General features: G+C 50.7%; 1 protein-coding gene across 6 annotated transcripts in view; it reads left to right on the top strand.

Moving 5' to 3' along the window:
* LOC122543814 (rho-related BTB domain-containing protein 1) overlaps window positions 1-20,746 on the top strand; it is a 374,953-nt gene that overhangs the window by 326,061 nt on the left and 28,146 nt on the right. For all 6 annotated transcript variants that reach the window (XR_015758733.1, XM_087992354.1, XM_087992374.1 and 3 more), the window contains 2 exons: window positions 3,254-3,372; window positions 17,563-17,713. Coding sequence is in view for 5 of the 6 variants with exons in the window: in XM_087992354.1 (XP_087848480.1) it covers window positions 3,254-3,372; window positions 17,563-17,713 (270 nt within the window). In the remaining variant the exon portion in view is untranslated. The remainder of the gene's footprint in view (window positions 1-3,253; window positions 3,373-17,562; window positions 17,714-20,746) is intronic.

Raw genomic sequence — 20,746 nt, 5'->3', positions numbered from 1 at the left:
AGATGATGTTATCGGTGTGGTACAGGTGATATTTACAGATGTTGTTATCGGTGTGGGACAGGTGATATTTACAGATGTTGGTATCGGTGTGGTACAGGTGATACTTACAGATGTTGGTATCGGTGTGGTACAGGTGATATTTACAGATGTTGGTATCGGTGTGGTACAGGTGATATTTACAGATGTTGTTATCGGTGCGGTACAGGTGATACTTACAGATGTTGGTATCGGTGTGGTACAGGTGATATTTACAGATGTTGGTATCGGTGTGGTACAGGTGATATTTACAGATGTTGGTATCGGTGTGGTACAGGTGATAGTTACAGATGATGTTATCGGTGTGGTACAGGTGATATTTACAGATGTTGGTATCGGTGTGGGACAGGTGATATTTACAGATGTTGGTATCAGTGTGGTACAGGTGATATTTACAGATGTTGTTATCGGTGTGGGACAGGTGATATTTACAGATGTTGGTATCGGTGTGGTACAGGTGATATTTACAGATGTTGATATCGGTGTGGTACAGGTGATATTTACAGATGTTGTTATTGGTGTGGGACAGGTGATATTTACAGATGTTGATATCGGTGTGGTACAGGTGATACTTACAGATGTTGTTTTCGGTGTGGTACAGGTGATATTTACAGATGTTGTTATCGGTGTGGGACAGGTGATATTTACAGATGTTGTTATCGGTGTGGGACAGGTGATATTTACAGATGTTATCGGTGTGGGACAGGTGATATTTACAGATGTTGTTATCGGTGTGGGACAGGTGATATTTACAGATGTTGTTATCGGTGTGGTACAGGTGATATTTACAGATGTTGGTATCGGTGTGGTACAGGTGATAGTTACAGATGTTGTTATCGGTGTGGGACAGGTGATAGTTACAGATGTTGTTATCGGTGTGGGACAGGTGATATTTACAGATGTTGATATCGGTGTGGTACAGGTGATAGTTACAGATGTTGTTATCGGTGTGGGACAGGTGATAGTTACAGATGTTGTTATCGGTGTGGGACAGGTGATATTTACAGATGTTGTTATCGGTGTGGGACAGGTGATAGTTACAGATGTTGTTATCGGTGTGGTACAGGTGATATTTACAGATGTTGTTATCGGTGTGGGACAGGTGATATTTACAGATGTTGGTATCGGTGTGGTACAGGTGATATTTACAGATGTTGTTATCGGTGTGGGACAGGTGATAGTTACAGATGTTGTTATCGGTGTGGGACAGGTGATAGTTACAGATGTTGTTATCGGTGTGGGACAGGTGATATTTACAGATGTTGTTATCGGTGTGGGACAGGTGATATTTACAGATGTTGGTATCGGTGTGGTACAGGTGATATTTACAGATGTTGTTATCGGTGTGGTACAGGTGATATTTACAGATGTTGTTATCGGTGTGGGACAGGTGATATTTACAGATGTTGTTATCGGTGTGGGACAGGTGATATTTACAGATGTTGTTATCGGTGTGGTACAGGTGATATTTACAGATGTTGTTATCGGTGTGGGACAGGTGATATTTACAGATGTTGGTATCGGTGTGGTACAGGTGATATTTACAGATGTTGGTATCGGTGTGGTACAGGTGATATTTACAGATGTTGTTATCGGTGTGGGACAGGTGATATTTACAGATGTTGTTATCAGTGTGGGACAGGTGATATTTACAGATGTTGTTATCGGTGTGGTACAGGTGATATTTACAGATGTTGGTATCGGTGTGGGACAGGTGATATTTACAGATGTTGTTATCAGTGTGGGACAGGTGATATTTACAGATGTTGTTATCGGTGTGGTACAGGTGATATTTACAGATGTTGTTATCGGTGTGGTACAGGTGATATTTACAGATGTTGGTATCGGTGTGGTACAGGTGATATTTACAGATGTTGTTATCGGTGTGGGACAGGTGATATTTACAGATGTTGTTATCAGTGTGGGACAGGTGATATTTACAGATGTTGTTATCGGTGTGGTACAGGTGATATTTACAGATGTTGGTATCGGTGTGGTACAGGTGATATTTACAGATGTTGATATCAGTGTGGTACAGGTGATATTTACAGATGTTGATATCAGTGTGGTACAGGTGATATTTACAGATGTTGTTATCGGTGTGGTACAGGTGATATTTACAGATGTTGATATCGGTGTGGTACAGGTGATATTTACAGATGTTGTTATCGGTGTGGTACAGGTGATATTTGCAGATGTTGATATCGGTGTGGTACAGGTGATATTTGCAGATGTTGATATCGGTGTGGTACAGGTGATATTTACAGATGTTGGTATCGGTGTGGTACAGGTGATATTTACAGATGTTGGTATCGGTGTGGTACAGGTGATATTTACAGATGTTGTTATCGGTGTGGGACAGGTGATATTTACAGATGTTGTTATCGGTGTGGTACAGGTGATATTTACAGATGTTGATATCGGTGTGGTACAGGTGATATTTACAGATGTTGATATCGGTGTGGTACAGGTGATATTTACAGATGTTGTTATCGGTGTGGTACAGGTGATATTTGCAGATGTTGATATCGGTGTGGTACAGGTGATATTTGCAGATGTTGATATCGGTGTGGTACAGGTGATATTTACAGATGTTGGTATCGGTGTGGTACAGGTGATATTTACAGATGTTGGTATCGGTGTGGTACAGGTGATATTTACAGATGTTGTTATCGGTGTGGGACAGGTGATATTTACAGATGTTGTTATCGGTGTGGTACAGGTGATATTTACAGATGTTGGTATCGGTGTGGTACAGGTGATATTTACAGATGTTGTTATCGGTGTGGTACAGGTGATATTTACAGATGTTGGTATCGGTGTGGTACAGGTGATAGTTACAGATGTTGTTATCGGTGTGGTACAGGTGATATTTACAGATGTTGTTATCGGTGTGGGACAGGTGATACTTACAGATGTTGGTATCGGTGTGGTACAGGTGATATTTACAGATGTTGGTATCGGTGTGGTACAGGTGATATTTACAGATGTTGTTATCGGTGTGGTACAGGTGATATCTACAGATGTTGTTATCGGTGTGGTACAGGTGATATTTACAGATGTTGTTATCGGTGTGGGACAGGTGATATTTACAGATGTTGTTATCGGTGTTCACGTATAATACTTCCGGATATTGTGTAGTTACAGCTGTTTTGTTGTGACTGATGTTGGTCTCGATGTGCTACAGGTGATACTTACAGATGTTATGTTGTTGCAGATGTTGTCTTTGAGGTGGAGAATGTAATCATCCCCGCCCACAAACCCTTCCTGATGTCGAGCTGTGATTGGATGGCTGCAATGTTTCGTGGTTCATTCCTGGAAAGTTACATCGATAAGGTTAGAAAGTAATCCTGCCAGGGTGGCTGCAGCAACAGCACCACTCCCTGGGTCGCAGTGTGCACTTGGATAGGACACTTACTGTCAGACATTGCTGCTGTGTTTCACTGGCGCCTGATCGCAAGCCCCTTCTGGATATGGTGGGTGCAATGACCTCGAGCTTGCTGAAAGATAGGGAGGAGGATGAACAACATAAAGAGAGGACACAATGAGAAGTGAGACTGAGGAGGGTGGGGGGAGAAGGGGGAAGGCAGTAACCCGGACACGTCAAGAAAGTGTGATTGAGACAGTCTGTGGGAGAGATGCTATTGGAATAAGGAAGGGCAAGAGTCGATCAGAGAAAAGAAGGTGGGTAAGAGCAATTGAGATAATGTGAGAAAACTTGGAAGGGGTCAAAGATTGAATAGGGAATACCATGAGACCATAACATGTAAAAACTGAGTTTGGCCATTTGGCCCATCGCTGATATGGTCATTCTCCACTACACGTTCCTACCTTTTGCCAATACGCCTTGATTCCCTTACTGATTAAAAACCTAAGCTCGCCTCAACAGTCCTCGGTGGTAAAGAATTCCACACAGTCACTCCCCTCTGAGACAGGAAGTTTCTCCTCACCGCTGTCTTAAATGGATGACCCCTTCTCCTGAGATTGTGCTCTCCAGTGCAAGACTCTCCCACAATGGGAGGAGAAAGTGAGGTCTGCAGATGCTGGAGATCAAAGTTGAAACTTTATTCTGGAACAGCACAGCAGGTCAGGCAGCATCCAGGGAACAGGAGATTCGACGTTTCGGGCACAGGCCCTTCTTCAGGGCCTGAAGAAGGGCCTGTGCCCGAAACGTCGAATCTCCTGTTCCCTGGATGCTGCCTGACCTGATGTGCTGTTCCAGCAATAAAGTTTCTCCCACAATGGGAAGCAACCACACTGCAGCTGCCCTGTGAAGTCTTCTAAGAATCTTTCAATTAGGTCACCTCCCATTCTTCTTTATTCCAGAGAGTACAGGCCCAGTGAGTACAGGCCCAGAGAGTACAGGCCCAGAGAGTACAGGCCCAGAGAGTACAGGCCCAGAGAGTACACGCCCAGTGAGTACAGGCCCAGAGAGTACAGGCCCAGAGAGTACAGGCCCAGAGAGTACAGGCCCAGTGAGTACATGCCCAGTGAGTACAGGCCAAGTGAGTACACGCCCAGTGGGTACAGGCCCAGTGAGTACACGCCCAATGAGTACACGCCCAGTGGGTACAGGCCCAGTGAGTACAGGCCCAGTGAGTACAGGTCCAGTGAGTACACGCCCAGTGAGTACACGCCCAGTGGGTACAGGCCCAGTGAGTACAAGCCCAGTGAGTACAGGCCCAGAGAGTACAGGCCCAGTGAGTACAGGCCCAGAGAGTACAAGCCCAGTGAGTACAGGCCCAGAGAGTACAGGCCCAGTGAGTACAGACCCAGAGAGTACAAGCCCAGAGAGTACAGGCCCAGTGAGTACAGGCACAGAGAGTACAAGCCCAGAGAGTACAGGCCCAGAGAGTACAGGCCCAGAGAGTACAAGCCCAGTGGGTACAGGCCCAGAGAGTACAAGTCCATTGAGTACAGGTCCAGTGAGTACACGCCCAGTGAGTACACGCCCAGTGGGTACAGGCCCAGTGAGTACAGGCCCAGTGAGTACAGGTCCAGTGAGTACACGCCCAATGAGTACAGGCCCAGTGAGTACAGGCCCAGTGAGTACAGGCCCAGTGAGTACAAGTCCATTGAGTACAGGCCCAGTGAGTACAGGCCCAAAGACTACAAGCCCAGAGAGTACAGGCCCAGAGAGTACAGGCCCAGAGAGTACAGGCCCAGAGAGTACAGGCCCAGTGAGTACAGGCCCAGTGAGTACAAGTCCATTGAGTACAGGCCCAGTGAGTACAGGCCCAGAGAGTACAAGCCCAGTGAGTACAGGCCCAGAGAGTACAGGCCCAGTGAGTACAAGCCCAGTGAGTACAGGCCCAGTGAGTACAGGCCCAGAGAGTACAGGCCCAGTGAGTACAGGTCCAGTGAGTACACGCCCAATGAGTACAGGCCCAGTGAGGACAGGCCCAGTGAGTACAGGCCCATTGAGTACAGGCCCAGTGAGTACAGGCCCAAAGACTACAAGCCCAGAGAGTACAGGCCCAGAGAGTACAGGCCCAGAGAGTACAGGCCCAGTGAATACAGGCCCAGAGAGTACAGGCCCAGTGAGTACAGGCCCAAAGACTACAAGCCCAGAGAGTACAGGCCCAGAGAGTACAGGCCCAGAGAGTACAGGCCCAGAGAGTACAGGCTCAGTGAGTACAGGCCCAGTGAGTACAGGCCCAGAGAGTACAAGCCCAGTGAGTACAGGCCCAGAGAGTACAGGCCCAGTGAGTACAGGCCCAAAGAGTACAAGCCCAGTGAGTACAGGCCCAGTGAGTACAGGTCCAGTGAGTACACGCCCAGTGAGTACACGCCCAGTGGGTACAGGCCCAGTGAGTACAGGCCCAGTGAGTACAGGTCCAGTGAGTACACGCCCAATGAGTACAGGCCCAGTGAGTACAGGCCCAGTGAGTACAAGTCCATTGAGTACAGGCCCAGTGAGTACAGGCCCAAAGACTACAAGCCCAGAGAGTACAGGCCCAGAGAGTACAGGCCCAGAGAGTACAGGCCCAGAGAGTACAGGCCCAGTGAGTACAGGCCCAGAGAGTACAAGCCCAGTGAGTACAGGCCCAGAGAGTACAGGCCCAGTGAGTACAAGCCCAGTGAGTACAGGCCCAGAGAGTACAGGCCCAGTGAGTACAGGTCCAGTGAGTACACGCCCAATGAGTACAGGCCCAGTGAGTACAGGCCCAGTGAGTACAGGCCCATTGAGTACAGGCCCAGTGAGTACAGGCCCAAAGACTACAAGCCCAGAGAGTACAGGCCCAGAGAGTACAGGCCCAGAGAGTACAGGCCCAGTGAATACAGGCCCAGAGAGTACAGGCCCAGTGAGTACAGGCCCAAAGACTACAAGCCCAGAGAGTACAGGCCCAGAGAGTACAGGCCCAGAGAGTACAGGCCCAGAGAGTACAGGCTCAGTGAGTACAGGCCCAATGAGTACAGGCCCAGAGAGTACAAGCCCAGTGAGTACAGGCCCAGAGAGTACAGGCCCAGTGAGTACAGGCCCAAAGAGTACAAGCCCAGTGAGTACAGGCCCAGTGAGTACAGGCCCAGAGAGTACAAGCCCAGTGAGTACAGGCCCAGTGAGTACAGGCCCAGAGAGTACAGGCCCAGTGAGTACAAGCCCAGTGAGTACAAGCCCAGTGAATACAGGCCCAGAGAGTACAGGCCCAGAGAGTACAAGCCCAGAGAGTACAGGCCCAGAGAGTACAAGCCCAGTGAGTACAGGCCCAGTGAGTACAGGCCCAGTGAGTACAGGCCCAGTGAGTACAGGCCCAAAGAGTACAGGCCCAGTGGGTACCGGCCCAGTGGGTACAAGCCCAGTGAGTACAGGCCCAGTGAGTACAGGCCCAGTGAGTACAAGCCCAGTGAGTACAGGCCCAGTGAGTACAGGCCCAGAGAATACAAGCCCAGTGAGTACAGGCCCAGAGAGTACAGGCCCAGTGAGTACAGGCCCAGAGAGTACAAGCCCAGTGAATACAGGCCCAGAGAGTACAGGCCCAGAGAGTACAGGCCCAGAGAGTACAGGCCCAGTGAGTACAGCTCAGAGAGTACAGGCCCAGAGAGTACAAGCCCAGAGAGTACAAGCCCAGTGAGTACAGGCCCAGAGAGTACAGGCCCAGAGAGTACAGGCCCAGAGAGTACAGGCCCAGAGAGTACAGGCCCAGAGAGTACAAGCCCAGTGAGTACAGGCCCAGTGAGTACAGGCCCAGTGAGTACAGGCCCAGTGAGTACAGGCCCAAAGAGTACAAGCCCAGTGAGTACAGGCCCAATGAGTACAGGCCCAGTGGGTACCGGCCCAGTGGGTACAAGCCCAGTGAGTACAGGCCCAGTGAGTACAGGCCCAGAGAGTACAAGCCCAGTGAGTACAGGCCCAGTGAGTACAGGCCCAGTGAATACAGGCCCAGAGAGTACAGGCCCAGAGAGTACAGGCCCAGAGAGTACAGGCCCAGTGAGTACAGCCCAGAGAGTACAGGCCCAGAGAGTACAAGCCCAGAGAGTACAAGCCCAGTGAGTACAGGCCCAGAGAGTACAGGCCCAGAGAGTACAGGCCCAGTGAGTACAAGCCCAAAGAGTACAAGCCCAGTGAGTACAGGTCCAGTGAGTACAGGCCCAGAGAGTACAAGCCCAGTGAATACAGGCCCAGAGAGTACAGGCCCAGAGAGTACAGGCCCAGAGAGTACAGGCCCAGTGAGTACAGCCCAGAGAGTACAGGCCCAGAGAGTACAAGCCCAGAGAGTACAAGCCCAGTGAGTACAGGCCCAGAGAGTACAGGCCCAGAGAGTACAGGCCCAGAGAGTACAGGCCCAGAGAGTACAGGCCCAGTGAGTACAAGCCCAGTGAGTACAGCCCAGAGAGTACAGGCCCAGAGAGTACAAGCCCAGAGAGTACAGGCCCAGAGAGTACAGGCCCAGTGAGTACAGGCCCAAAGAGTACAAGCCCAGTGAGTACAAGCCCAGTGAGTACAGGCCCAGTGAGTACACGCCCAAAGAGTACAAGCCCAGTGAGTACAGACCCAGTGAGTACAGGCCCAGAGAGTACAGGCCCAGAGAGTACAGGCCCAGTGAGTACAAGCCCAGTGAGTACAGCCCAGAGAGTACAAGCCCAGTGAGTACAGGCCCAGTGAGTACAGGCCCAGAGAGTACAGGCCCAGTGAGTACAGGCCCAGAGAGTACAGGCCCAGTGAGTACACGCCCAAAGAGTACAAGCCCAGTGAGTACAGGTCCAGTGAGTACAGGCCCAGAGAGTACAGGCCCAGAGAGTACAGGCCCAGAGAGTACAGGCCCAGTGAGTACAAGCCCAGTGAGTACAAGCCCAGTGAATACAGGCCCAGAGAGTACAGGCCCAGAGAGTACAAGCCCAGAGAGTACAGGCCCAGTGAGTACAAGCCCAGTGAGTACAAGCCCAGTGAATACAGGCCCAGTGAGTACAGGCCCAGTGAGTACAGGCCCAGTGAGTACAGGCCCAGTGAGTACAGGCCCAGAGAGTACAGGCCCAGTGAGTACACGCCCAAAGAGTACAAGCCCAGTGAGTACAGGTCCAGTGAGTACAGGCCCAGTGAGTACAGGCCCAGAGAGTACAGGCCCAGAGAGTACAGGCCCAGTGAGTACAAGCCCAGTGAGTACAGGCCCAGTGAATACAGGCCCAGAGAGTACAGGCCCAGAGAGTACAAGCCCAGAGAGTACAGGCCCAGTGAGTACAGGTCCAGTGAGTACAGGCCCAGAGAGTACAGGCCCAGTGAGTACAAGCCCAGTGAGTACAGCCCAGAGAGTACAGGCCCAGAGAGTACAAGCCCAGAGAGTACAGGCCCAGAGAGTACAGGCCCAGTGAGTACAGGCCCAAAGAGTACAAGCCCAGTGAGTACAAGCCCAGTGAGTACAGGCCCAGTGAGTACACGCCCAAAGAGTACAAGCCCAGTGAGTACAGACCCAGTGAGTACAGGCCCAGAGAGTACAGGCCCAGAGAGTACAGGCCCAGTGAGTACAAGCCCAGTGAGTACAGCCCAGAGAGTACAGGCCCAGAGAGTACAGGCCCAGTGAGTACAAGCCCAGTGAGTACAGGCCCAGTGAGTACAGGCCCAGAGAGTACAAGCCCAGTGAGTACAGGCCCAGTGAGTACAGGCCCAGAGAGTACAGGCCCAGTGAGTACAGGCCCAGTGAGTACAGGCCCAGTGAGTACAGCCCAGAGAGTACAGGCCCAGAGAGTACAGGCCCAGTGAGTACAAGCCCAGTGAGTACAGGCCCAGTGAGTACAGGCCCAGAGAGTACAAGCCCAGTGAGTACAGGCCCAGTGAGTACAGGCCCAGAGAGTACAGGCCCAGTGAGTACACGCCCAAAGAGTACAAGCCCAGTGAGTACAGGTCCAGTGAGTACAGGCCCAGAGAGTACAGGCCCAGAGAGTACAGGCCCAGTGAGTACAAGCCCAGTGAGTACAAGCCCAGTGAATACAGGCCCAGAGAGTACAAGCCCAGAGAGTACAGGCCCAGTGAGTACAAGCCCAGTGAGTACAAGCCCAGTGAATACAGGCCCAGTGAGTACAGGCCCAGTGAGTACAGGCCCAGTGAGTACAGGCCCAGTGAGTACAGGCCCAGAGAGTACAGGCCCAGTGAGTACACGCCCAAAGAGTACAAGCCCAGTGAGTACAGGTCCAGTGAGTACAGGCCCAGTGAGTACAGGCCCAGAGAGTACAGGCCCAGAGAGTACAGGCCCAGTGAGTACAAGCCCAGTGAGTACAGGCCCAGTGAATACAGGCCCAGAGAGTACAGGCCCAGAGAGTACAAGCCCAGAGAGTACAGGCCCAGAGAGTACAAGCCCAGTGAGTACAGGCCCAGTGAGTACAGGCCCAGTGAGTACAGGCCCAGAGAGTACAGGCCCAGTGAGTACAAGCCCAAAGAGTACAAGCCCAGTGAGTACAGGTCCAGTGAGTACAGGCCCAGAGAGTACAGGCCCAGTGAGTACTGGCCCAGAGAGTACAGGCCCAGAGAGTACAGGCCCAGCGAGCACAGGCCCAGCGAGCACAGGCCCAGCGAGCACAGGCCCAGCGAGCACAGGCCCAGCGAGCACAGGCCCAGCGAGTACAGGCCCAGCGAGTACAGGCCCAGAGAGTACAGGCCCAGCGAGTACAGGCCCAGCGAGCACAGGCCCAGCGAGCACAGGCCCAGCGAGTACAGGCCCAGCGAGTACAGGCCCAGCGAGTACAGGCCCAGCGAGCACAGGCCCAGAGAGTACAGGCCCAGTGAATACAGGCCCAGAGAGTACAGGCCCAGAGAGTACAGGCCCAGAGAGTACAGGCACAGAGAGTACAAGCCCAGTGAGTACAGGCCCAGTGAGTACAGGCCCAGTGAGTACAGGCCCAGAGAGTACAGGCCCAGTGAGTACAAGCCCAAAGAGTACAAGCCCAGTGAGTACAGGTCCAGTGAGTACAGGCCCAGAGAGTACAGGCCCAGAGAGTACAGGCCCAGTGAGTACTGGCCCAGAGAGTACAGGCCCAGAGAGTACAGGCCCAGCGAGCACAGGCCCAGCGAGCACAGGCCCAGCGAGCACAGGCCCAGCGAGCACAGGCCCAGCGAGTACAGGCCCAGAGAGTACAGGCCCAGAGAGTACAAGCCCAGTGAGTACAGGCCCAGTGAGTACAGGCCCAGTGAGTACAGGCCCAGAGAGTACAGGCCCAGTGAGTACAAGCCCAAAGAGTACAAGCCCAGTGAGTACAGGTCCAGTGAGTACAGGCCCAGAGAGTACAGGCCCAGAGAGTACAGGCCCAGTGAGTACTGGCCCAGAGAGTACAGGCCCAGAGAGCACAGGCCCAGCGAGCACAGGCCCAGCGAGCACAGGCCCAGAGAGTACAGGCCCAGCGAGCACAGGCCCAGCGAGCACAGGCCCAGCGAGCACAGGCCCAGCGAGTACAGGCCCAGCGAGCACAGGCCCAGCGAGCACAGGCCCAGCGAGCACAGGCCCAGCGAGCACAGGCCCAGAGAGTACAGGCCCAGTGAGTACAGGCCCAGCGAGCACAGGCCCAGCGAGCACAGGCCCAGCGAGTACAGGCCCAGCGAGTACAGGCCCAGCGAGCACAGGCCCAGAGAGTACAGGCCCAGTGAGTATTTCACATCCCCAGTTGCCCCATTGAGAAGGTGGGGGTACACAGAACATAGAACGTTACAGCGCAGTACAGACCCTTCAGCCCTCGATGTTGTGCCAACCTTTTGAGATAAAACGTTCTTTATTGGAATGGCAGCCGGTGACAAGCGGTGTCCCTCGGGGTTTCAGTGTTGGAGCTGCAGCTGTTCACTTTATATATTAATGATCTGGATGAAGAGACTGGGAGCATTCTGGCAAAGTTCACCGATGATACAGGTAGTACTGAGGAGGTGAAGAGACTGCAAAAAGATCTGGACAATTTGAGAGAGTGGTCCAGGAAATGGCTGATGGAATTCAATGTGAGCAAATGCGAGGTCTTGCACTTTGGAAAAAAGAATACAAGCATGGACTACTTTCTAAACGGTGAGAAAATTCATAAAACCAAAGTACAGAGGGATCTGGGAGTGCTAGTCGAGGATTCTCTAAAGGTAAACATGGAGGTTGAGTCCGTGATTAAGAAAGCGAATGCAATGTTGTCATTTATCTCAAGAGGGTTGGAATATAAAAGCAGCGATGTGCTACTGAGACTTTATAAAGCTCTGGTTAGGCCCCATTTGGAGTACTGTGTCCAGTTATGGGCCCCACACCTCAGGAGGGACATACTGGCACTGGAGCGTGTCCAGCGGAGATTCACACGGATGATCCCTGGAATGGTAGGTCTAACATACGAGGAACGGCTGAGGATCCTGGGATTGTATTCATTGGAGTTTAGAAGGTTAAGGGGAGATCTAATAGAAACTTACAAGATAATACATGGCTTAGAAAGGGTGGACACTGGGAAGTTGTTTCCGTTAGGCGAGGAGACTAGGACCCGTGGGCACAGCCTTAGAATTAGAGGGGGTAAATTCAGAACAGAAATGCAGAGACATTTCTTCAGCCAGAGAGTGTTGGGCCTGTGGAATTCATTGCCACGGAGCGCAGTGGAGGCCGGGACATTGTAGGAAAGGTTTTGGAAAGGATTATAAGAGATAAGATTTATAATCATCTAGCAAGCAACAGTTTGATTTCTGATAGTCAACATGGTTTCGTCAAGGGCAGGTCGTGTCTCATAAACCCCATTGAGTTTTTTGAGAAGGTGAGCAAGCATGTAGATGAGGGTAGGGCAATTGATGTGGTATACATGGACTTCAGTAAAGTCTTCAATAATGTTCCACATGGTAGGCTGTTGGAGAAAATGCAGAGGCATGGGATTGAGGGTGATTTAGCAGTTTGGATTAGAACCTGGCTTTCTGAGAGAAGGCAGCGAGTGGTGGTTGATGGAAAATATTCAGCCTGGAGTCCGGTTACTGGTGGTGTGCCACAAGGGTCTGTTTTGGGACCACTGCTGTTTGTCATTTCTTTAAATGACTTGGACGCAGGCATAGGTGGATGGATTAGTAAATTTGCAGACGACGCTAAAGTCGGTGGAGTGGTGGGCAGTTTGGAAGAATGTTACAGGTTGCAGGGGGACTTGGATAAACTGCAGAATTGGGCTGAGAGGTGGCAAATGGAAATCAATGCAGCTAAATGTGAGGTGACGCGCTTTGGGAAGAATAACAGGAAGGCAGAGTACTGGGTCGATGGAAAGATTCTTGGTAGTGTGGATGCGCAGAGGGATCTTGGAGTCCATGTACATAGATCCCTGAAAGTTGCCACCCAGGTGGATAGTGCTGTTAAAGAGGCATACGGTGTGTTAGGTTTCATTGGGAGAGGGATTGAGTTCCGGAACCGCAATATCATGCTGCAACTATACAAAATACTGGTGCGGCCGCACTTGGAATATTGTGTACAGTTTTGGTCACCATATTTCGGGAAGGACATGGAAGCATTGGAAAAGGTGCAGAGGAGATTTACCAGGATGTTGCCTGGTCTGGAGGGAAGGTCTTATGAGGAAAGGCTGAGAGATTTGTGTCTGTTCTCATTGGAGAGAAGAAGGTTAAGGGGGGATTTGATAGAGACATACAAGATGATCAGAGGATTAGATAGGGTAGACAGTGAAAGTCTTTTTCCTAGGATGATAACATCAGCGTGTTCGAGGGGGCATCCTTGTCAAGCCCCTTCAGAATCCTGCATATTTCAGTGAGGTCACCTCTCATTCTTCTACACTCCAGTGAGTTTACCAGCCCTCGTCCTCTTCATTTCTCGCTGCCGCCATGACATTGACGACCTCAAACTGTCCACCCCCCTCTCACCCTCACAACGCGCAGCCCTCCAATCCCTCTGCTCCAACCCCAACCTCACCATCAAACCCGCGGATAAAGGAGGCCCAGTGGTAGTTTGGAGCACTGACCTCTGCACCGCTGAAGCCAGGCGCCAAATCACAGACACCACCTCCTACTCCCCCTTTGATCACAACCTCACCTCCCATCACCAAACCAACATCTCCCAGACTGTACATAAGCTCATCACCTCAGGGGATCTCCCACCCACCAACAGCCTCCAACACCACCCAGTTCTACCTCCTTCCCAAGATCCACAAGCCTGACCACCCTGGCCGACCCATTGTCTCAGTCTGCTCCTGCCCCACTGAACTTATCTCTACCTACCTCGACACTGTCCTATCCCCCCTAGTCCAGGAACTCCCCACAAACATTCGAGACACCACCCACGCCCTCCACCTCCTCCAAAACTTCCGTTTCCCTGGCCCCCAACGCCTCATCTTCACCATGGATATCCAATCACTCTACACCTCCATCCGCCATGACCAGGGCCTCCAAGCCCTCCGTTTTTTCCTCTCCAGACGTTCCCAACAGTACCCTTCCACCGACACGCTCATTCGTTTGGCTGAACTGGTCCTCACCCTTAACAATTTCTCCTTTGAATCCTCCCACTTCCTCCAGACCAAAGGGGTAGCTATGGGCACACGTATGGGCCCCAGCTATGCCTGTCTCTTTGTCGGCTACGTAGAACAGTTGATCTTCCGTAATTACACCGGCACCACTCCCCACCTCTTCCTCCGCTACATTGATGACTGCATTGGCGCCACCTCGTGCTCCCGCGAGGAGGTTGAGCAATTCATCAACTTCACCAACACATTCCACCCTGACCTTAAATTTACCTGGACCATCTCTGACACCTCCTCCCCTTCCTGGACCTCTCCATCTCCATTCCCAGCGACTGACTCAACATGCACATCTACTACAAACCCACAGACTCCCCACAGCTACCTGGATTACACCTCCTCCCACTCTGACTCCTGTGAAAACACTATCCCGTATTCCCAATTCCTCCGCCTCCGCCGTATCTGCTCCCAGGAGGACCGGTTCCACCACAGAACATCTCAGTTAGTCTCCTTCTTCAAAGGTCACAATTTCCCCTCCCGTGTGAACAGCGATGCTCTCCAGCACATCTCTTCCATTTCCCACACCTCCAACCTTGAGCCCCACCCCTCCAATCGTATCAAAGACAGAATCTCTCTGCTCCTCACCTTCCACCCCACCAACCTCTGGATACATCGCATCATCCACCATCATTTCTGCCACCTACAGTCAGACCCCACACCAGGAATATATTCCCCTCCCTACCCCAATTGCATTCCGCAGAGACTATTCCCTCTGCAACTCCCTTGTTAGTTCCACGCCCCCAACCAACCTACCCTCCCCTCCTGGCATCTTCCTCTGCCACTGCAAGACATGCAAAACCTGCGCTCACACCTCCTTCCCCCCACCTCCATCCAAGACCCCAAAGGACCCTTCCATATCTGACAGAGATTTACCTGTCCTTCTACACACGTCATCTACGGTGTCCCTTGCTGTCAATGTGCTCCCCTCTACACTGGGGAGATAGGATGCTAATTGCCAAACATTTCACAGAACATTTCTGGGACACACCTAAATAACCCCACTGCCCCGTGGCTGAACACTTTAACTTCCTTCCCCTCCACCCCCCGACTCCGCCAAGGACATGCAGGTCCTGGGCCTACTCCAAGCCACCAGACGCCTGGAGGAGGAACGCCTCATCTTCTGCCTTGGGACCCTCCAACCACACGGCATCAATGTGGATTCCTCATCTCCCCTCCCCCACCTTATCCCAGATCCAACCTTCCAACTCAGCACTGTCCTACCTGTCCATCATCCTTCCCATCTATCCGCTCTACCCTGTACTCCGAGCTATCACCTTCACCCCCACCTCCACCTGCCTATCACATTCCCAGCTACCTTCCCCCCCACCTCACTTCCCTTTCATTTATCTCCCAGCCCCCTCGGCTCACAAGCCTCTTTCCCGATGAAGGGCATATGCTTGAAATGTCGACTCTCCTGCTCCTCTGACTCACTGTGCTTTTCCACCTCATAAAGCCATCTCATGTCCTTTTTTAGCCCACCTGATTTCTGTGTACTCTGACACCCTGTATACTCCTCAAGGAATTCATTGGATCCCAGCTGTCTATATATGTCATGTGCCTCCTTTTTCTTGACTAGGGCCTCAATAACTCCCGTCATCCAGATTTCCCTACACCTGCCAGCCTTGCCATTCTGACAAGAACATGCTGGCCCTGAACCTTCATTAACTCACTTTTGAAAGCCTCCCACTTATCAGACACCCCTTTGCCTGCAAACAGCCTTCCCCAATCCACTTTTGAATGTTCTTGTCTAAGACCATCAAAATTGGCCTTGCCCCAATTTAGAAATTTAACTTGTGGACCAAATCTATCCTTTTCCATAACTATTTTAAAACTAATGAAATTTTAGTCACTGGTCCCATCGTGCTCCCCCCCCCCCCCTCACACCTCCATCACTTGTCATACCTTGTTTCTCAGCAGGAGGTCAGGTTTTGCCTCTTCTCTGGTCGGGTCATCTACTTACTGCATGAGAAATTCTTCCTGAACACACTGAACAAATTACTCTCCATCCAAAGCCTTAACAAGTTAAACTCCCTTCCTATTATAACCCTGTTATTCTTGCAGCTATCCGCACTCTCACTAGGTATTTGCTCCTCAATCTCCGGCTGAGTATTGTACGATGCTGGAGAAAGTGATGGCTGCAGATTCAATAAAGTATAGCACTGGAAAACGTACAGTAGGTCAGGCAGCATCTGAGGAGAAGGAGAGATCACCTGATGAAGGTCCTAATCTGAAACAGGGTCTCTCCTGCTCCTCGGATGCTGCTTATCTCAGCTCGACCCAGATAGAGTCAGTGAACAAACCCTCAGGAATATCGTCTCTAAGTACTGCTGAGATCAAAAATGTCACTCTCTCTAACTTCTGTACTAGCCTTATCCTTCTGTCTTGTCTCACTATTGTTTAGAGTTCCATCCCGAATAGCTCTAGCTAATTTCCCCACCACAATATCGGTCCCCCCCTCCAGTTCAGGTACAACCTGTCCCTTTGCCCCAGAAGAAATCAGGCAGCATCCGAGGAGCAGGGGAATCAACATTTTGGGCAGAAATCCTTCATCAGGAATCATGCCCAAAACGTCGATTCTCCTGCTCCTCGGATGCTGCCTGACCTGCTGTCACACACACTCTTGACTCTGATCTCCAGCGTCTGCACTCCTCACTCTCTCCCAGAAGAGATTCCAATGATGCAAAAGTGTGAATCCCTGTCCATGTCACCAGCTCCTCGGTACTGTTCCTACTCTCACTAGCAGGTGGCTCGACAGTAATCCAGGGTTTTGTACCGTCAAGGTCCTGATTTTTTAACCTCCTGCCTAATTCCTTATATTCACTTTTCAGCACCTCATCCCTTTCTCCTCCTGTGTCATTGGTACCAATATACTGGCTGCAACGCTCTGAGACATCCTTGATCCTGGTCCAAGGGAGGTGACACACTCACTCACAGCTGCTGAAATGCTTGTCTGTGCCCCTGACAAGAGAGTCCCCTATCACTATCGTTCACTTGGACTTTGCCAAATTCTGTTTTATAGCAGAGCCAGTTGTGGAGCCAAAGGTCTATTTTCCCCTGAGAAGCTGTCCTCCCCAACTCACCCAACAGTATCCAAACCAGTACAGCTGTTAGAGAGGAGACTGGAGAGGTTATCCTCGGGCAGCACCTGCCAAACCCACAGCCACTTCCATCTAGAAAGAAAATGGGAATACTACCCCCCTCCAAGCCCCTCACCATCCTGACTTGAAAATATATTGCCGTTCTTTCACTATCACTGGGTCATAATCCTGGAATTCCCTCCCACAGGATATTGTGGGTCAACTCAGAGCACATGCACTGCAGGTAGACCCACAGTGCCTTGAGGGAGGGTAATCCAGGTGATCAGGTGACAGTGAATGAATGGAGATATATTTCCAAATCAGGATGGTGAGGGGGTTTGGGGTGGTGAGGTGGTGGGGGAGAGTCTGTGTCTCACCAGCTCTACCTGAGTTAGGAGTGGATGACTGTGTGAAGGAGGTGTGACTGTTGTGGTGTATGCTGTCATACTGCTGTTTGTTATGGGGCAGAGTGTCTTTGTTGCCAGGGATAATGATGATTGCTTATCTACTGTCTCAGGTCCCTGTTCCTGATTGCAGCAGTAGCTGCCTGCGAGCAGTTCTGGATTTCCTATACACTGGCCAGCTGGGATTGAATCACCACGTGGATACAATGGAACTGATAGCATTTGCAGACCGTCTGTGTTTGTGTGGCCTTGTCGCATTGACAGGTAAATACTGAGTCATTCTGTTACACTCTGTCCCAGTGAAAACGGACTCTTCCTCATCACACCCTCTCTGCACAGGTCAGCATTAACAGCCAGTCCCTTCAGCCCATCTATACTAGTCCCAGTTTCTAGCACAAGGCCCATTCCTTGGAATGTGATGACATTTCAAATACTTGTCCACAGATTGTGAGGTAACCATTCCATTCCCCGCCCCCCGGGGAAATGCACAACAAAAACATGGAGGCTGTTTAAGGATTCCTTGTTGGGAATGTTGGATAACTTTGTCCCACTGAGTCAGGCAAGGAATGGTAAGGTGAAGGAGCCTTGGATGACAGGAGCAGAGGAGCTTCTCATCAAGAGGAAGAAGGAAGCTTTCTTAAGGCTGAGGAAGCAAGGATCTGGCACAGCTTTAGGGTAGCTAGGAAAGAACTCAAAACTGGGCTGAGGAGAGTTAGGAGGGGGCATGAGAACGCCTTGGTGGGAAGGATTAGGGAAAACCCAAAGGCGTTCTACGTGTATGTGAGGAATAAGAGAATGATCAGAGAGAGTGTTGGGCTGATCAGGGATAGCGGAGAGAACCTGTGCCTGGAGTCTGAAGAGGAAGGGGAGGCCCTAAATGAGATTTTAGCTTCAGTATTCACTAGAGAGAGAGACCTTGTTGATAGTGAGAACACTGTGGACTGGGTTAATGGGCTTGAAAAGATCGATATTGAGGAAGTGGATGTGCTGGAAATTCTGGGAAGCATCAAGATAGATACATCCCCAGGGCCAGACCAGAGATATCCAAGGTTACTGCGGGAAGCGAGGAATGAGATTGCTGGGCCTCTGGCGATGATCTTTGCATCCTCACTCTCCACGGGAGTAGTACCAGATGATTAGAGGGAGGTGAATGTTGTTCCTCTGTTCAAGAAAGGGAATAGGGAATTCCCTGGGAATTACAGACCAGTCAGTCTTACTTCTGTGGTCAGCAAAGTACTAGAAAGGATTCTGAGAGATAGGATTTATGACTATTCAGAAAAACATAGTTTGATTAAAGATAGCCAGCATGGCTTTGTGAGAGGCAGGTCATGCCTCACAAGCCTTATTAAGTTCTTTGAGGACGTGACGAGACAAGTTGCCAAAGGTTGAGCAGTGGATGTGGTGTATATGAATTTCAGTAAAGCATGTGAGCCCATGGTAAATCCATTCAGAAAGTTAGGAGGCGTGGGATACAGGGAAATCTGGCTGTCTGGCCGAAAGAAGACAGCAAGTGGTAGTGGATGGAAAGTATTCCACTTGGAGGTCAGTGTTGAGTGGGGTCCCGCAGGGCTCTGTTCTTTGTAGTTTTTATAAATGACTTGGATGAAGAAATGTAAAGATGGGTTAGTAAATTTGCCGATGACACAAAGGTCGGTGGTGTTGTAGATAGTGTCGAGGGTAGTTGCAGGCTACAACAAGACATTGACAGGATTCAGAGCTGGGCTGAGAAGTGGCAGATGGAGTTCAACCTGGATAAACGCAAAGTGATTCATTTTGGAAAGTCGAATTTGAATGCAGATTACAGGGTTAAAGACACGATTCTTGGCAGTGTGGAGGAACAGAGGGATCTTGGGGTCCACGTCCATAGATCCCTCAAAGTTGCCACCCAAGTTGACAGGGTTGTTAAGAAGGCATATGGTATTTTGGCTTTCATTAGCAGGGGGATTGAGTTTAGGAGCCGCCAGGTTATGTTATAGCTCTATAGAGCCCTGGTTAGACCACACTTGGAATATTGTGTTCAGTTCTGGTCACCTCATTATAGGAGGGATCTGGAAGGTTTAGAGAAGGTGCAGAGGAGACTTCCCAGGATGCTGCCTGGATTGGAGGGTGTGTCTTATGAAGAAAGGTTGAGGGATCTATTTCCCATTGGAGAGAAGGAAGAGAGGTGATTTGGTAGAGGTGTACAAAGGTAATGAGAGGCATCGATAGAGTAGATAGTCAGAGACTGTTACCCAGGGTGGAAATGGCTGTCACAAGGGGTCATAATTTTAAGGTGATTGGAGAACGGTATCGAGGAGATGTCAGAGGTTGGTTCTTTACACAGAGAGTCGTGGGTGCATGGGATGCACTGCCAGTGGTGGTATTATTGTCAGAGACATTAGGGACATTTAAGCAACTATTGGACAAGCCCATGGATGATAGTAAATTGAGGAGCGAGGCCATATTTACCTTAACCCTCTGTCACCTCATCTCTTCTGCTATTGGGGGTCAATAGAAAACACTCAATAAAGTGACTGCTCCTGCTCCTGCTCCTGCTCCTTTCCTGTTTCTGACCCACCCAGACTGACTCAGTCGGCAAACCCTCCTCAACAACCTGCCATTCTGCAGTTGTGATGCACTCTCTAATTAACAATGCTACCCCACCCCCTCCTCTTTTACCCCCTCCCGCACCTCTCTGTTCTTTTTAAAAGACCTAAACCCTGGAATATCCAGCAACCATTCCTGCCCCTGAGAAACCCATGTCTCTGTTATGGCCACAATATCATTGTCTCAAGTATTGATCCATGTTCTACATTCATCACTCTTATTTCTGATACTCCTTGCATTGAAACAGACTCACTTTAACCCATCCCTTTGCTCTATCAACTGTGTATCCTTCCTGACAGACTCTCTGCATTCTATTTCTACCATTCAACAACTATCCTCTCTGATCTGTAGCTTTGATTCCCGTCCCCCTGCCAACCTAGTTTAAACCCTCCTGAAGTGCTCTCACAAATCTCCCAGCCAGGACATCGGTGCCCCTCCAGTTCAGGTGCAACCCGCCCTTCCTGTCTGGGACTCACCTTCCCCAGAAGGTATCCCAATGGTCTACGTGTCTGAAGCCCTCCCTCCTGCACCAGCCCTGTAGCCATGTGTTTAGCTGCACTCGCTCCCTGTTCCTCGCCTCACTAACACATGGTATTGGTAGTAATCCTGAGATTACTACTCTGCTCATCCTGCTTTTTAGCTTCCAACCTTACTCCCTGAAATCACATTTTAGATCCTCATCCCTTTCCTAGCTATGTCATTGGTACCAGT

Source organism: Chiloscyllium plagiosum, unplaced genomic scaffold (assembly GCF_037043375.1).
Source record: "Chiloscyllium plagiosum isolate Xiang-an unplaced genomic scaffold, Cpla_swu_hap1 HiC_scaffold_1, whole genome shotgun sequence".
In the NCBI taxonomy this organism is placed as follows: Eukaryota; Metazoa; Chordata; class Chondrichthyes; order Orectolobiformes; family Hemiscylliidae; genus Chiloscyllium; species Chiloscyllium plagiosum.
The sequence above is the reverse complement of the archived record's forward strand: the minus strand, read 5'-3'. Positions and strand labels throughout refer to the sequence as shown.